General features: G+C 51.0%; 1 protein-coding gene across 1 annotated transcript in view; it reads left to right on the top strand.

Annotated features, from left to right (window-relative positions):
- Positions 1-16502, top strand: part of Lama5 (laminin subunit alpha 5) — a 61195-nt gene that overhangs the window by 15026 nt on the left and 29667 nt on the right. Inside the window, exons 3-11 of the mRNA XM_004669450.2 lie at positions 7146-7263; positions 8010-8128; positions 8233-8403; positions 8569-8666; positions 13420-13535; positions 13649-13767; positions 13862-13952; positions 14158-14292; positions 14813-14875. Of these exons, the coding sequence (XP_004669507.2) occupies positions 7146-7263; positions 8010-8128; positions 8233-8403; positions 8569-8666; positions 13420-13535; positions 13649-13767; positions 13862-13952; positions 14158-14292; positions 14813-14875 (1030 nt within the window). The remainder of the gene's footprint in view (positions 1-7145; positions 7264-8009; positions 8129-8232; positions 8404-8568; positions 8667-13419; positions 13536-13648; positions 13768-13861; positions 13953-14157; positions 14293-14812; positions 14876-16502) is intronic.

Genomic DNA, 16502 nt, shown 5'->3' with positions numbered 1-16502 from the left:
GACATTTTTATTGAATATTTATTTGAGAGAGAGAGAGGGAAAGAAAAGAGGTAGATAGAGAGAATGGGCATGCAAAGGTATCCAGCCACTGCAAATAAATTTCAGACACATACACCATCATGTGCATCTATCTGGTTTATGTGGGTATTGGGGAATCGAACTTGGGTCCTTAGGCTTCACAGGGCAGGCACCTTAACCACTAAGCCATCTCTCCAACCCTTTTAAAAAGATTTTTTTTGGGCTGGAGAGATGGCTTAGCGGTTAAGTGCTTGCCTGTGAAGCCTAAGGACCCCGGTTAAAAAGATTTTTTTTTTTTTTTTTGAGGTAGGGTCTCACTTTGGCTCAGGCTAATCTGGAATTCACTATGTAGTCTCAGGGTGGCCTCAAACTCACAGCAATCCTCCTACCTCTGCCTCCCTAGTGCTGGATTAAAGGAATGTGCCACCATGCCCAGCTCTTAAAAAGATTTTTTTATTTTTATTTTTATTTTTTTATTTTTTATTTTTATTTTTTATTTTTATTTATTTATTTGAGAGTGACAGACACAGAGAGAAAGACAGATAGAGGGAGAGAGATAGAATGGGCGTGCCAGGGCTTCCAGCCTCTGCAAATGAACTCCAGACGCGTGAGCCCCCTTGTGCATCTGGCTAACGTGGGACCTGGGGAACCGAGCCTCGAACCGGGGTCCTTAGGCTTCACAGGCAAGCACTTAACCGCTAAGCCATCTCTCCAGCTCAAGATTTTTTTTTTTAATTTTTATTAACATTTTCCATGATTATAAAATATATCCCATGGTAATTCCCTTCCTCCCCACCCCCACACTTTCCCATTTGAAATTCCATTCTCCATCATATTACCGCCCCATTACAATCATTGTAATTACATATATACAATATCAACCTATTAAGTATCCTCCTCCCTTCGTTTCTCCACCCTTTATGTCTCCTTTTCAACTTACTGGCCTCTGCTACTAAGTATTTTCATTCTCACGCAGAAGCCCAGTCATCTGTAGCTAGGATCCACATATGAGAGAGAACATGTGGCGCTTGGCTTTCTGGGCCTGGGTTACCTGACTTAGTATAATACTTTCCAGGTCCATCCATTTTTCTGCAAATTTCATAACTTCATTTTTCTTTACCGCTGAGTAGAACTCCATTGTATAAATGTGCCACATCTTCATTATCCACTCATCTGTTGAGGGACATCTAGGCTGGTTCCATTTCCCAGCTATTATAAATTGCAGCTCAAGATTTTTTTAAAAAGATTTTATTTTTATTTATTTATGAGAGAGAAAGAATGGCCATGCCAGGGTCTCTAGCCACTGCAAATGAACTCCAGATGCATGTGCCACCATGTGCATCTGGGGGCTGGGGAGATGGCTTAGTAGCTAAGCACTTCCCTGGGAAGCCTAAGGACCCCGGTTCAAGGCTCAATTCCCCAGGACCTCTGTAAACCAGATGCACAAAGGTGGCGCATGCATCTGGAGTTTGTCATGGCTGGAGACCCTGGCATGCCTATTCATCCCCCCCATCTTTCTCTCTCTGTCACTTTCAAATAAATAAATAAAAAATAAACAACAATGACATATATATATATATATATATATATATATATATATATATATATGTATATATAGTTTTTTCGAGGTAGGGTCTCATTGTGGTCAAGGCTGACCTGGAGTTTACTATGTAGTCTCAGGGTAGCCTCGAACTCACAGTGATCCTCCTATCTCTGCCTCCCGAGTGCTGGTATTAAAGGCATGCGCCCTAAAAAATATTTTTATTGGTCTGGAGAGATGGCTTAATGGTTAAGGCACTTGCCTGCAAAGCCCAAGGACCCATATTTGACTCCCTAGGTCCCTCATAAGCCAGATGCACAAGATGACGCATGTACAAGGTCACACATGCCCACAAGGTGGCACAAGCGGCTGGAGTTGGATTACAGTGGCTGGAGGTCCTAGCATGCCAATTCTCTCCCTCTCTCTCTCTCTCTCTCTCTTTCTCTCCCTCTCTCTCTCTCCCTCTCTCTTCCTCTCCCTCTCTCTCTCTCTCTTGCCTCTTATTAAACAAAAAGCCAGTCTGTTGGACTTGCCTCAAAAAATATTTTTGTTTATTTGAGAGAGAAAGAGTGTGTGTATGGGCATGCCAGGGCCTCCAGCCACTGCAAATGAACTCCAGGCTCATGTGCCACTTTGTACATGGCTTTATGTGGGTACTGGGAAGTTGAACCCGGGTACAAGCAAGCACATTTAACAGCTGGGAACCTCCAAGGGTTTCATTCCCGACAGGCAAGTTCTCAACATGAAGGGCTTCTCTTACTCTTATCTTTCTCTTTAGGTGACGCAGCTCCTGTGTACCCCCAGATGACAGGCAGGGAACCTGTGGGACTGCTATGGGTGGACAGAAATGGAATTGGTGGTGTCAGTGAGGTTGGGGGCATATCAGATGAGGAGGTGCTACAGCACGTGAACCCCAGGCGAGGGGGCTGTGGAGGGCATGTCCTCCAGGGCTGGGGGTTATGGATGAGCTGCAGCCAGGGAAGGCTTCTCTAAGGAGGTTTCCAAAGTGCCCTATGAGAACTGTGCCTAGCAGGGGTGGGGGCCTAGGCCCGGAACCCCGTCTCCTGGTCCAGAAGATGGGAAGTGAGGGTGGTATAAACCAGGGATGATGGCTCACACCTATAATCCAGTCCTCCAGAGGCAGAGAAAGAGGACAGCTGCAAGTTCAAAGCCAGCCTGGCCTTTATAGCATAGCCTGACCTACACTTTGGGGCCTTGTCTTAAAGACCCAAAATAAATAGTCTAGGGAACCATGTGACCATACCTGTGATTCCCAACACTTAAGTGATATGTGGATCATGACACATTCAAGGCCAACCTGGGCTACATAGTGAGTTCCAGGGCAGTTTGGACTATAAGATCCTATCTCAAAAATCCAAAAAGGAAAAAAAGAAAAGAAAGGAGACTGAGGGCACCTCCCTCAGATCAGGGCTGATAACAGACCCACAACAGAGTCGGGGAAAGTGGGGTGAAGCCAGGGCCCTGGGCAAGGGCTTGGAGTCTCTGAGCCTCAAGGAGTGGTTTCCCTGTGTCCCTGGCTTGGGGAAGCTCCAACCATTGCTTTTTTCCCCTCAATTCAGCTCCAGGATGGCCCAGTCTGCCCTTCGTCTACCCAGAGGGTTCCCTGGGACACAGCTCCAGGATGTCCTCTGTGTCCCCGAGGGTCCTCTAGTGGCAGTGCTGGACCCCAGCTTATTGCAGCTACTCTACCCTTGGGAGCCTTGGGGTGGGCCTGTTAGTGAGTGAAGGGGAGAAGATTCTGGAGTGAGGACCAGAATTGGGCTGGATTTCCATCCTAAGAGACCAGGCTGGTTTGGGAACTAACTATGTTTCTTTTCAACTTTCTGTGATCAAATCCCTGACAAGAGCCATCCTAATAGAGAAAGGGTTTATTTTGGTTCATGGCTTGAGGAAGTCTAACCATGGTGGGGAAGGGGAGTGGCTTGGCCTGTGGCTGCGTAAGTATAAGGCTGTTGGCTCACTTCTCGGCAGATCAGGAAACACAGAGGAGGACTGCTCAGCTGGCTTTCTGCTTTTCCCTTTTTATTCAGTTGAGACTCCAGTGTCGGGTGGTGCCACCCTCATTCAGCTGAGACTCCAGTGTCGGGTGGTGCCACCCTCATTCAGGGCAAGTCTTTGCTCCTTCTCTCAAACCTCTCTGGAAACTTCGTAAATACTCCCAGCAGTGTGTCTCCTAGGTGAATGTCAACCTAGGTGAGTTGACAATGACGATCAACAATCTCAGGAACTGGGCATTATCTGGCCATCTGTCCTGGCTGGACATCAAAGCTTTGGGACCCTTGGATGTGCTTCTGTCACCATCCCGACTGGCCCTCCTGCCTGCGGTCAGTAGATGGGCTGCACTGGCTCTCACTGTGTGCTGGTTTGAAGCCACAGAGCCTGAAGCACCAGTGTGGTCCTGAGTTCCTAGGGAGGGAAGGGGGAGAAGCCTAGTGGTCTGGGTCCTGGGCCAAGGCACACCAGGATGAGGGAGGGAGATCTTCAGAAAATGCCATTCTTGTCTCCACTGTCCCCAGTGCAGGCTTTGCCCAGCCGGCCTTCCTGCTCTGGTTCTGTAGTGGATGCTTTTCATGCTGCTGTGACCATGATATCTGACCGAAACAGCTTAGGAAGGAAAGATTTATTTTGGCTCATGACTTAAGAGGGTTTCAGTTCCTCAGTGTAGTGAAGACAGGGTAGGACAGTTTAGTTCATGGTGGTGGGAGCATTAGCAGTGGCTTTTCACATTACAGTGAACTAGGAAACAGAGTGTGACAGGAACTAGGATTAGGCTAAACCTCCCCAGGCCCACACCTAATTATTTACTTCCACTAGCTAGTCTCTGCCTCCCAGAGGTTCCGAAAACTCTCAACGTAGCACTACCAGTCAGGAGCCAGGCATTCCAAAAACCGAAACATTCAACCACTGGCCCACAAAGGCTCAAGGCCATCTCACAAAGGCAAAATACATTTCATCCAACTTCAGGACCCCCTCCAGAGCACATCTGACCTCCAGCAGGCTTGGGATGCCCATCCTCATCATCGCCAGCTCTCTCCCTAGGCTGGCTACGCTTGGTATTTACAGCTTTTATCAGCAGAATTTCCAGATTGTTAGTATATCCAGTAGTCTTCATCCTTACAGCTTCACGCGGAGTTCTCTCCAGCACTCCTTGCGGGGAGTCCGACCCTGCATCACACTGCCTGGCCTCACAGGCTCTTCTCATAAATCTTGGTGGAAGACTCCATGACCCTGAAACTCTTGTGTTGTGTCTGCAAAACAAGTACCATGCAGATGATGCCAAAATCTGTCACAAGGATGAGCAGTGGTAGTTCAGTCCTTTTACAGATACAGTGGCTTCTGAGTGACTAGATTGCTCAACCTGGGAAGATACTTCCCTAGGCACCCCTGTATATTAGTATATTAGTAACACTCTTTTTTTTTTTTTTTTTTCGAGGTAGGATCTCACTCTGGTCCAGGCTGACCTGGAATTAACTCTGTCATCTCAGGGTAGCCTTCACCTCCTGGCAATCCTCCTATCTCTGCCTCCCGAGTGCTGAGATTAAAGGCATGCGCCACCACGCCCGGCTAGTAACACTCTTTTTAAGAAAATATTTTCTATTTAGTTATTTGAGAGAGAGAAAGAGGAAAAGAGAAAGAGAGAGGGAGAGAATGGCCATTCCAGGGCCTCCAGCCGCTGTAAACAAACTCCAGACACATGTGCCACCTTGTAGTAACACTCTTCATTTCTTTTCTTTTTTTAAATCTTTTATTTATTTATTTATTTATTTATTTTTATTTTTATTTTTTTTGGTTATTCGAGGTAGGGTCTCACTCTAGCTCAGGCTGACCTGGAATTCACTGTGCATTCCCAGGGTGGCCTCGAACTCACAGTGATCCTACCTCTGCCTCCCAGTGCTGGGATTCAAGGCGTGTGCCACCATGCCTGGCTCTTCATTTCTTATATTTTATTATTTTTCTATTTTGTTTTTTTGTTTTTTTCGAGGTAGAGTGTTGCTCTAGTCCAGACTGATCTGGAATTCACTACATAGTCTCAAGGTGTTCTTGAACTCACAGTGATTCTCCTACCACTGCCTCACGAGCGCTGGGATTGAAGGCATGTGCCATCACACCCAGCCTTGACAGTCTTTTTAAAGGAAAATACAGTGAGTTTGTGGTTTTGCACCATGGAGCCTGGGATGGGTGCTGTCTCATCACTCATCAATTAATGGAATACTCTCATGGCAGTGTTACTGTTTTTTCAATGCAGATTGCTCAACATCTTATTATAGGCACCAATCTCTTTAATAACAATGTTTAAATTAACTTCTTTTCTGTCCATGGCATGTTTTTCATGTCTTTGCTGCCCTTGTTGCTCCTGATTCTCATTAACATGGCTAAAAGTAGCCGTAACCACACCATAGCCTGAATGCTGTGCTGTCTGGAAATTTCTTCCACCAAACCCATTGCTTTTACATTCAGCCTCATTCATACTTTCATGACACGGGTAAAGTGCAGTCACATCAGTTTCCAGAATGTAACACAAATATCCTAGCCTCTCATCCAATTTCCCATAAGTTTCACTGAAACCTCATGAATGTAGCCTTCACTGTCAACATTTCATTTTTTTTTTCCTTCCTCTCTCCCTCTCTTTAAGGCAGGGTCTCACTCTAGTCCAGGCTGACCTGGAACTCATAATGATCCTTGTACTTCAGCCTGCCGAGTACTGGGATTAAAGGTGTGTGCCACCATGCGCGGCTCACTGCCCACATTTCTGTTGGGATTGTGGTCTTCTGAGTGCCCACATGTCTATTGGGATTCTGGTCTTCTGAATACCCACATTTCTGTTGGACTGTGGTCTTCTGAACGCCCACACTTCTGTTGGGATTGTGGTCTTCTGAACGCCCACATTTCTGTTGGGATTCTGGTCTTCTGAGCGCCCACCCGAATGGCCCAGTAAGCTCTGCTTATAGCATTCTAGTGCTTCCCTAGACCACAGTTGCAAAAGGTTTCAAATTCTTCCTTCAACCCAGCTCCAAGGGCCCACATGCCAGGTTTAGTCTCAGCAGTAAGCCCATCTCTGGCATTGATTTTCTGTGTTAGTTATTTTTGCTTTGTTGTGACGCAATATCCGACCACAACAAGGGAGGAAAGATTTATCTTGGCTCATGGTTTCAGGGAATTTAGCTCATCATGGGAAGAAAGTGTGGCGGAACAGCTCAGTCTGTGGTTGTGGGAGCAGGTGGAGGCTAGTCACACCTCAGGAGAGCAGGAAACACAGAGTGTAACTAGAACCAGGGAAGGGTGTAATTTTCACAGGCCTGTTTTCAGTGACCTGCTTCCTCCAGTGAGGCTCCAACTCATGAAAGTTCCACTGCCTGTCTAAATAGTGCCACCAGATGGGGACCAAACGTTCAAAATGTAAGCTTGTCAGGGACATTTCAGACTCAAGACCTCATCACAGGCAAACTCACAGATGCCCCCGGTGGGCATGGGACCTCTTCATCACCTGCTGTAGCCTCACACCTGAGAGGGCAGGAAGGGGTTTGGAGGGGTTCAGGTGCCTGATAGCCTCACTGTTCCCCCACAGGTGTTCCATGTGGCCTATGTGCTCATCAAGTTTGCCAACTCACCTCGGCCTGACCTCTGGGTGCTCGAGCGGTCCACAGACTTTGGCCTTACCTACCAGCCGTGGCAGTTCTTTGCCTGTGAGTGTCCCAGAGCTGTGGCAACTGGGAAGTGCCTGCAACAAGTATGCCATTGCCCCTCTTTCTTAAGGCTCCTGATGCCCAGCCCTGCCTATGTGCTGGCCTTGGTGTGTGGCAGCTTTGTCATTAGAGCCACCGGAGGTAGATGGGAGTTTGTTGACTCCCGTCTCTGACCTCAGGCACAGCTGGTAACAGGCTGGTGGTGCCAGGAATCTCTGGACCATCTCATGGCTCCTCTGAACTGGCCTTAGCTCAGGAAGTTCCCATGGTGACAAAGCCACCCTCGTGGCTACAGGCCCACTTCTTGCCAGCTTTTCTGCCCATGGCAGGAGAGATCTGGAATCATTGGCTAGCTCTACTACATGCCACCCTAACAGTCATGTTGGCAAGGTGGTAGTGCTCCCATTAGGCTGGTGTGGTCACATGCCCCTCAAAATTTCCTAACATGAGAGTTGGGGAGGGGCATCCAAGTGCAGTATCCAGGAAGGGGCGTGGGGGCACTTGTTTTGTGGTATGTCCCAGGGAGTGGCTGGGCACTGGGTACGGGCTGGTACAGGCTCTGCATTCCACCCTGGCATGACTGCCTGGGGCAAGGACTCCATCGGCCAGGGTTCACTCTCCAATAGCTCCTGTGGCCAGCAGAGCATGGCAGCACCAGGGTCTCAGAGAAGGGAGTCATGTGTTGAGGTCTAGGGTTGGTGGGTGTTTCTGGTAGAACTGTGTTCACCTTCAGTCCACTCTTGCAGCTTCCAAGAGGGATTGTCTGGAACGATTTGGGCCCCGGACTCTGGAGCGCATCAGCCAGGATGATGATGTCATCTGTACCACCGAGTACTCGCGCATAGTGCCACTGGAGAACGGCGAGGTGGGCCTCTGGGTGTTCGACACACCACTGTGGTCCTGCTCATCTGATGAGAGTGGTGGGTCCTGGTGACCATAGCCAGCCTCACTTGCCATTGCCATTTGCAGATTGTGGTATCCCTGGTGAATGGGCGCCCTGGGGCCATGAACTTCTCCTACTCACCACTGCTGCGTGACTTCACCAAGGCCACCAATATTCGCCTGCGTTTTCTGCGTACCAACACGCTGCTAGGCCACCTCATGGGCAAGGCACTGCGGGACCCCACTGTCACTCGCCGGGTGAGCACGATCCTGACCTAGTGGATGGGTGTGTCCCCAGGCTGGAGGAGGCAGGGGAAGCTGAACTGGCTTCCTTTAGTAGCAGTGGGAGGTGGCGGTCCTCAGCAGTGCGTAGCTCTGGGTGGCATGGTCAGGTGGGTTTGACACTCGTGTCCATGGCTCTAGTACTATTACAGCATCAAGGACATCAGTATTGGAGGCCGCTGCGTCTGCCATGGCCACGCAGATGTCTGTGACGCCAAAGACCCCTCGGATCCTTTTAGGTGAGACCTGTGGCTCCCTGACTCGCCTTATGACAATACCCCCCACACTTGGTTCCATTGCCAGTCATGGCTTCCCTATGGGTGCTGCATTGACTGCCACTCTGTGGGCCTATTTCCCCATCTGTGCATTGAGGTGTAGGGACTGTGTCATGTGATCCTCTTAAATTGTCCTGTCCTGGGTCAGACTTTCCCTGCATCCCTCAGAGCCTGGGCTATCCGGACCTGGGGCCTGTGGAGGGATATCAGTGGTAGAGCTGATCCTCAGCTGCATGCCTGTGTCCCAAGATGGACAGATGCCTACCACTTGTCCAGACAGCTTTTACTCATTCCAGCTTCCCTGACCTTACCTGGGACACAACGACTCTCTGCTGCACCCAGCCCTGACCATCGCTCGTTAAAGACAAGGGCAAGGGCAAGGGCAAGGACAGGAGCAGCCAGTGTCCCCCATCTGATGTGCTTGGTGCTCATATAACCAGACACAGTTCAGGGCTCTGACCTCCTAGGAGCCCACAGTGCTCTGACCCCACCCTGGCTTTGACACACAGGTTCCTAGGATCCACCCAGAGCCAGGTGATTAGACAGGATCTCAGGATCTGCACCTGCACCAGTGAGCCCTTACCTAAGTGGGTGGTGGGAGCCTGGCCCTGATGAGTAGCTCACCATGATCCTTGCTCAGCCTGGAAACAGCTTTTGGACATTGCTTGTTCCTCCCTCTCTCCTTCCTTCCTTCCCTCCCTCCCTTCCTCCAACAGCTGCGTGTTGAGCTCTTGGCATGGGCGCACCTGTTCAGGGGAGGTAGCCACACAGTCCAGCACCCAGTGTGACCAAGTGCCAGAATATAAGGGCAGGGCTTTGTGGTCGGACTCTCCTGGCCCTGCCTCCCATTGTGGAAGGCTCATCCAGCTTTATTTACATGGGTGGCTTTGAAAGCTGAGCCATTCCCCAGCTCCCTGCTGAGGCCCTTTGGTCATGCTTCTTGAGCTTGTATGTGGGATCTGCTCTGGGCCCACTTCTGGGTCTTATAACTGCGCCACACTTCTAGTTTACAGAGGAGAGATGCGTAGCCTACGTATACAAAAGCATGCCCCCACTGCAGTACGAAAAGCTATGCCTTCAGAGGTAGCCAGTGGGTCTGAAGGAGTGGTGGCTGCTTCCCTGGTGCCACAGGCCTTGGGGGCATACCCGGAGCAGGCTCCTGCCTGTGCACCACGAAATTGCCCTGAGAAACTGAGTGCCAAACAGGAGAACAACTTCTAATGGCTGGGAGTGGAGTCCGCCAGGCATCCAAATTAGCCTTGGAGAAGATGGGGCCCCAAGGCCTCAGGAACTGGGCCTGCTCTCACCTGCCAGGGGAGGTGTCTCCATTGCTCCTGACTCACACATTTGGGCCCAAACTGAGCTTAACCCACCCTGCAGGGCATAAGACGTAGTGCGGGCATCTTTCCCAGAGCCACAGACCTCAATAAAATGTTGTCTTGGAGCAGCGTCACATGCCATTGTCTCTAAACCAGCCAGCTTATCACGTTTTCCCTGCACCCATCAGTCATTACCTGCCCTTCCTCTGAGAGTGGAGGTCCTTTTCCTCCAGTGGCTCTTCTCTGTCCCCTTACTTTCACTCCCCTCCATCATGTCCCCCCACTGTTGTTCCCACCTCCCGGTTGCTGGTACCACAGCTCCCGCCTCTGCCACCACAGCCACATTGCATGCTCTCTGCATTTCCTTCATGCTCATATGTGTGTGGCACATGTGTGTGTACATGTGAGTGTGGAGGCCAGAGGTCAGTGTCTTCCTCAGTCACTCTCCACTTTATTCTTTAAGACAGGTCTCAAAGACTGAACCTAGAGCTCACCAATTCAGCTAGACTACTCAGTGAGCCCCAGGGGTTCCCTATGTCCGCCTCTCCAGTAATGGGATTAAAGTGTGGGCCCACCGTGCCCTGTACTTTATATGGTTACTGGGGATCTAAACTCATGTTTTCATGATTTCATGATAACACTTTATTTATTTATTATTTAAGAGAGAGAAAGAGAGAAATAGAGAGAGACAGAACAGGTGCACCAGGGCCTCCAGCCACCGCAAACAAACTCCAGTCGCATGCACCACCTTGTGCAATTGTCTTATGTGGGTTCTGGGGAGTCGAACCTGGGTCCTTAGGCTTCATAGGCAAGGGCCTTAACTGCTAAATCATCTCTCCAGCCCATCACAATAACACTTTGAGGCAGGATCTTGCCAAGTTTTCCAGACAGGTCTGAACTCACTCTATAGCCAAGTCAGGCCTTGAACTTCCATCTTGCTTCAGCACCCTGCGTGGCCACCACCAGGCCTGGCAAACCTTACCTTTGACACAGGCCTGCCTGACTTAGCCAAATCTAGATGTGGTAAGATGCTCTGGCACCTGTTTGCCACCTGGTTTTCCTAGCCAGGATGTTAGCTCTCTTTCCAATGCCTCAGTCACCCTCCTGTTCCCAGTTCTTTGTTGTCCTGTCTCCTTGGCTCACTGCTCCCCTGGGACTGTTTCCTTCTTCCCAAAATGCACCCTGTGTTCAAGTCCATAACCATCTGTCAGTCGTGGTCTGGAAATGGCTGTTTGTCTGTCCTTCCTTCTCTCCTTCTTTCTTTTCTTCTTCCCTCCCTCTCTTCCTTCTTTCTTTTTATTTAAAGTTTTATTATTTGAGAGAGGAAGAGAGAGAGAGAGAGAGGAAGAGGCAGGTAGAGAGTGGGTGCACCAGGGCCTCCAGCCACTGTAAACAAACTCCAGAAGCTGCACTACCTTGTACATCTGGCTTACCTGGGTACTAGGAAATCAAACCTGGGTCCTTAGGCTTTGTAGGCAAGAGCCTTAACCACTGAGCCATCTCTCTAGCCCTCTTTCTTCTTTCTGAGGCAAGGTCTTACTCTAGCCTAGGCTTAGCTGTGGAACTCTGTAGCCCAAGCTAGTCTCAAACTTACCCTTCCAAGTGCCAGGATTATGGCTGTGAGCCACCACACCCGGCTTGTCTTCATTTGTGAACAATAGCACAGCTGACTGCAGTTCTAGGTTGGTGACTGTTTGTCCCAGCCCTGTAGAGGGTTCTCTATCTGTCTCAGCGTCTCCGAAGAGTCTGAGATGCCTCAGGCAGTTGGGGATCGCTGTGCTTTGGGATGTTTTCATGAGTGTCCCTGAATCCATGATGCTCTGCAGATCCAGTTTAGGTTGAGTGTTGAGAGTGGACGTGTAGGGTGTTACTTGGGACTGTTCTCCTTGGCTCTGAGATCCTGTCCACTTCTGGGCTCCTACCACATGAGAACAGGGGCACCTTACAGTTGCCACGGTTTCAGAACTCCACATTTTCCATTTGTCTTCAGCTCCCTCCGCCTCCGCCTCAGGAACTCTCTCCTTGGCTCTTTTTGGTTCTTTGAGTCTTTAATTTCATAAATGTGTTTTCTTTTCATTTCTAAGAGTTGTAACTGGTCGTTTTTCACATCTGCCTATTTTTAGACTCCTTGTTTATAATTATCCAAAATGTTCTTCGTAGCACCCATCACAGGGCTCCACTAAGCGGAGTTCTTGGGCCTAAACTGTTCTGCGTGGTGTATGCTGACCCTGTGGCCTTGCTCCTTTGCACGGTCACCTAAGGGACTTCACCCATGGGTTTCCTGTGCACCCTGCATGGGGAGAAGCTGCCCCTAAGAGCAGTCTTCCAAGGACTTTTGTCACTCCGCCCAGGGGTTACCATCCTGGCACTGTTTATTTTGGCTCGTTTCCTTATTTGCCCAGTAGTACCTTGACCACCCAGATCAGTCACGGTGAGGTGCCTATTGTACATCTTCCGTTCTCCCTCCTGGACTCAGGTCAGACTGGGCAGTTGTTTGCTGCTTATCCTATGCTGACAGGCATAGCTCTTCTACAGAAGCTATAGCCAGTCTAGGTGATTCTGGGGCTGGGAAGGGAAAGCGCCCTGTGGGGAATGGGACTAGCGCTCTGTGATTTGAGGCTCAGTACCTCTGACTTGCACAGATGGCTTCTGGGGTTTTGCTCAGGAGTTGTGCATCCTGCAGCCTCGAGCCCAGAGCAGGCGGCAGTGATTCCTGCCGCACCCTGGCTGGTGCCCGACGTGTGTGTCAGAGCAGGCTCCGGAAGGAACATTTCCTCTTAGCAGTAGACCGTGCCAGCCTTACCCTCATCTCCAACCAGCTGTCCCCCTGCCCACTGCGACAGCAGGCAGGGATGCAGCCCTCTGACGTGGTGTCTACCCCCAGCTGGAAGAGGAAGTAATTCATGGCCACTTGCCCCTGGGGAGATGCCCTGGACATATGGGGGTGTCTGGCCGATCTCACAGGCTGAGATCCAGGCCTCAGCGGGGAGCAAATGTGTCCCTTGGAGCTGGCTCAGCAAGGCATTGGCCTTGAGCCCAGGCTGTATAGGAAGGGTCAGGGCTCCAGACCACGTGCACTGACCTCCAAGGCTCTTCTCTCTTCACCAATACCCTGCCACTCCTTTCCTGACTTACAGTCCAGAAGGATCCTGCACAGCTCCGCTAGCTGTGAGTTCCTCCCTGTCTCCACCCCCGCAACTTACTCTCTGAGTCTGGGGCTGTGTTCAGAGCTACTGGGTGAGGGTAGAGGCTATGATTCAGAACCCACTACCTAGAGGTGCCAAGGATTGGGGAGCCTGTGCTCACACAGCAGGCCAGCAAAGCCCAAGGACCTACCACCCACCATGTCTCCAGCTCTCCTCTAGGGTTTGTCCAAGCCCTTCTGTGTCCTCTCATAGGCTGCAGTGTGCCTGTCAGCACAACACATGTGGTGGCTCCTGTGACCGCTGCTGTCCTGGCTTCAACCAGCAGCCGTGGAAGCCGGCCACCACTGACAACGCCAACGAATGCCAGTGTGAGTGCCCCATGCACGTGTTTAGTGTCAGCTGTTAGCACTTGTGGTTCATGGGATGTGCCCCGGGGGCCCAAGGTTGTGGAGTGGGCTGACCTCTAGCCCTGCTTCTGCAGCCTGTAACTGCCACGGCCACGCCTATGACTGTTACTACGACCCTGAGGTGGACCGGCACAATGCCAGCCAGAACCAGGACAACGTGTACCAGGGTGGGGGCGTCTGCCTCAACTGCCAGGTGGGCCAGGCGAGGGTCAGGTGTGGGTGGACACCCATTGCAGGGATGAGGGCATGCCTAGACTCAGTGGCTCTTGTGTTTCCTGCGTCCCTAGCACCATACCACTGGTATCAACTGTGAGCGCTGCCTTCCTGGTTTCTACCGTGCTCCAGACCAGCCTCTTGACTCGCCCCACGTCTGTCGCCGTGAGTAGCCCTTTATCCCTGGGTGAAGGAGCCTGCTTTAGGGGACTCTGAACTCAGGGAAGTCTTGAGCCTTCCCAGGAGAGGATGCTGGGATGTCCCATGGTTTCAGATCCTGTATCCTTCAGACCCTTTCCCCACTGAGAGGCTGGGTCATAACTCTTGTCCCCAGTGTTTTATGACTTTCTGACCCATGACCTCTCCCCAGGCTGTGACTGTGAGTCGGACTTCACCGATGGGACCTGCGAAGACATGACAGGACGCTGTTATTGCCAGCCGAACTTCACAGGGGAGCGATGTGATGCATGTGCCGAGGGTTTTACCGGCTTTCCACACTGCTACCGTGAGAGCTGGCTTTGGGGCTAGGGGAGCCCAGAGTCCCTCCCTGCAGGATCCCAGGGCCCTTGAGGGACAGGGGAGCCCAGAGTCCCTGCCTGCAGGATCCCAGGGCCCTTGAGGGGACAGGGGAGCCCAGAGTCCCTCCCTGCAGGATCCCAGGGCCCTCGAGGGGACGGGGGAGCCCAGAGTCCCTGCCTGCAGGATCCCAGGGCCCTTGAGGGACAGGGGAGCCCAGAGTCCCTGCCTGCAGGATCCCAGGGCCCTCGAGGGGACGGGGGAGCCCAGAGTCCCTCCCTGCAGGATCCCAGGGCCCTCGAGGGGACAGGGGAGCCCAGAGTCCCTCCCTGCAGGATCCCAGGGCCCTTGAGGGATAGGGGAGCCCAGAGTCCCTCCCTGCAGGATCCCAGGGCCCTTGAGGGGCTGGGAATCCAGGGTCACAAGCCTCAGGCTGGCCAGTGAAGCTGGTACCAGCAAGCTTGCCAAGCAGACCTGGCTAACGTTTGTATGGTGCCTCTTCCCCTCAGCTGTGCCCTCATTCTCCCACAATGATACCGGGGAGCAGGTCCTGCCAGCTGGACAGATAGTGAGTAAGTGTCCCTTGAAGTCCCCTCTTTAACTGGGGCAGGAAAAGGACAAGTTTTCACCTTAGCCACCTTTCTTTTGGTTTATTCTTTTTTTTTTTTTTTTGTAAATAATGCATAGTCACACTGGAAAACCTTCAAGATATAGGTAAACAGAAGGTTGGAGAAAACTATCATCTACAGTCTCAGCAATTACAAACGGTCTTCTTGGAACTGGTGGTAGCTCAATGGGAGAGTGCTTGCCTAGCATGCAAGAGGCCCTGGGTTCCAGCACCAGCAGGAAATACAAAGCCAATAAGCCCACGCCCTCTGAGCTCTGCATGTGTGCTGTGTGCCGGTTTGTCTAAACACTGGTGTGTACTACACACACTCGTTAGGGCTTGCTTTGCCTGTCACTGCAGTCCCGTAAACATGTCACAGCCGATGCTGTAGGGAGCATCTGTTTAACCAGCCCGACTGTGGAAACTTGCAGTCTCTCTCTGTGGTAAACATTCAGGCAGCAGCAGCTTTTCCTGAAGTCTCGTTCCTTCAGGGCAGTCTCCTAGAAGCCGGGAGGCCCTGGGTCACCACGTAGGCATACTTCTCAGTCCATCGGTCCCAGGTTGCCACGTTGCTCTCCTAAGATGGCCCGGCAGCCACTGTGCTGTGTGCACAGGCGCTGGTCAAACCATCACCGGCCTGTCTAGCAGCGTCTGTTGCTGGCCTGACTGTCAAGCTTCTCTCCTGTTCACCCCCCCCCCCCACCCCTTTCAGTATTTCTGGGGTTGGGACACAGCTTTCAGGCGATGATGGCGTTTTGAGTCCTATTGGCAGAGTGTATTCCTTTTACGGTGTGTGGGGCCTTAGCCCGGCCAGTGTGTGTGATGTCCAGGGGTTCACACTGCATTTGTTTGGGGTCTGTGGCCATAGCCTTCAGGGCCCTGTAATGTGACTTGTCTGTCCACTGCCCTGTGTTGTCTTTCCTTTGGCATCTGACTTTTTTGTTGTTGTTGTTTGTTTGTTTTTGTTTTTTGAGGTAGGGCTCACTCTGGCCCAAACTGACCTGGAATTAACTATGTAGCCTCAGGGTGGCCTCAAACTCACAGCGATCCTCCTACCTCTGCTTCCTGAGTGCTGGGATTAAAGGCATGCACCACCACGCCCAGCTTGGCATCTGACTTTTTGCTCATTTGTTACTACACATTCTTCCCATATTTACTGTTGTTGTGTTTTCGAGGTAGGGTCTCTCGCTTAGGCTGACCTGGCACTCACTATGAAAGCCCATGCTGGCCTAGAACTCACAGCAGTCCTACTTCTGCTTCCCAAGTGCTGGGATTAAGGTGTGTGCTGCCATACATATTTACTTGAATACCCATTTCTTCCAGCTGTTTTTTTCCCCTTTCCATAGACCAATTGACTCTTTTTATTTTTTGAAAAAGTTCTTCATGTAGCTAAAGATAACCTTGAACTTGTTAATCCTTCTGCCTCCATCTCCTGGCATGTGCCACGAAGCCTGATTGTATGTGGTGCTGGGGATCCAACCCAGGGACTTATGCATGCCAGGCAAGCACTTTACCAACTGAGCTACATTCTCTGCCCCTTAACTCTTATTTTTTAGGGTCTTTTGTGTGGCTTATCCCTCAACTTTTAAACT

Source organism: Jaculus jaculus, chromosome 8 (genome assembly GCF_020740685.1).
Source record: "Jaculus jaculus isolate mJacJac1 chromosome 8, mJacJac1.mat.Y.cur, whole genome shotgun sequence".
Taxonomy (NCBI): Eukaryota; Metazoa; Chordata; class Mammalia; order Rodentia; family Dipodidae; genus Jaculus; species Jaculus jaculus.
This window is presented reverse-complemented; position numbering and strand designations above follow the sequence as displayed.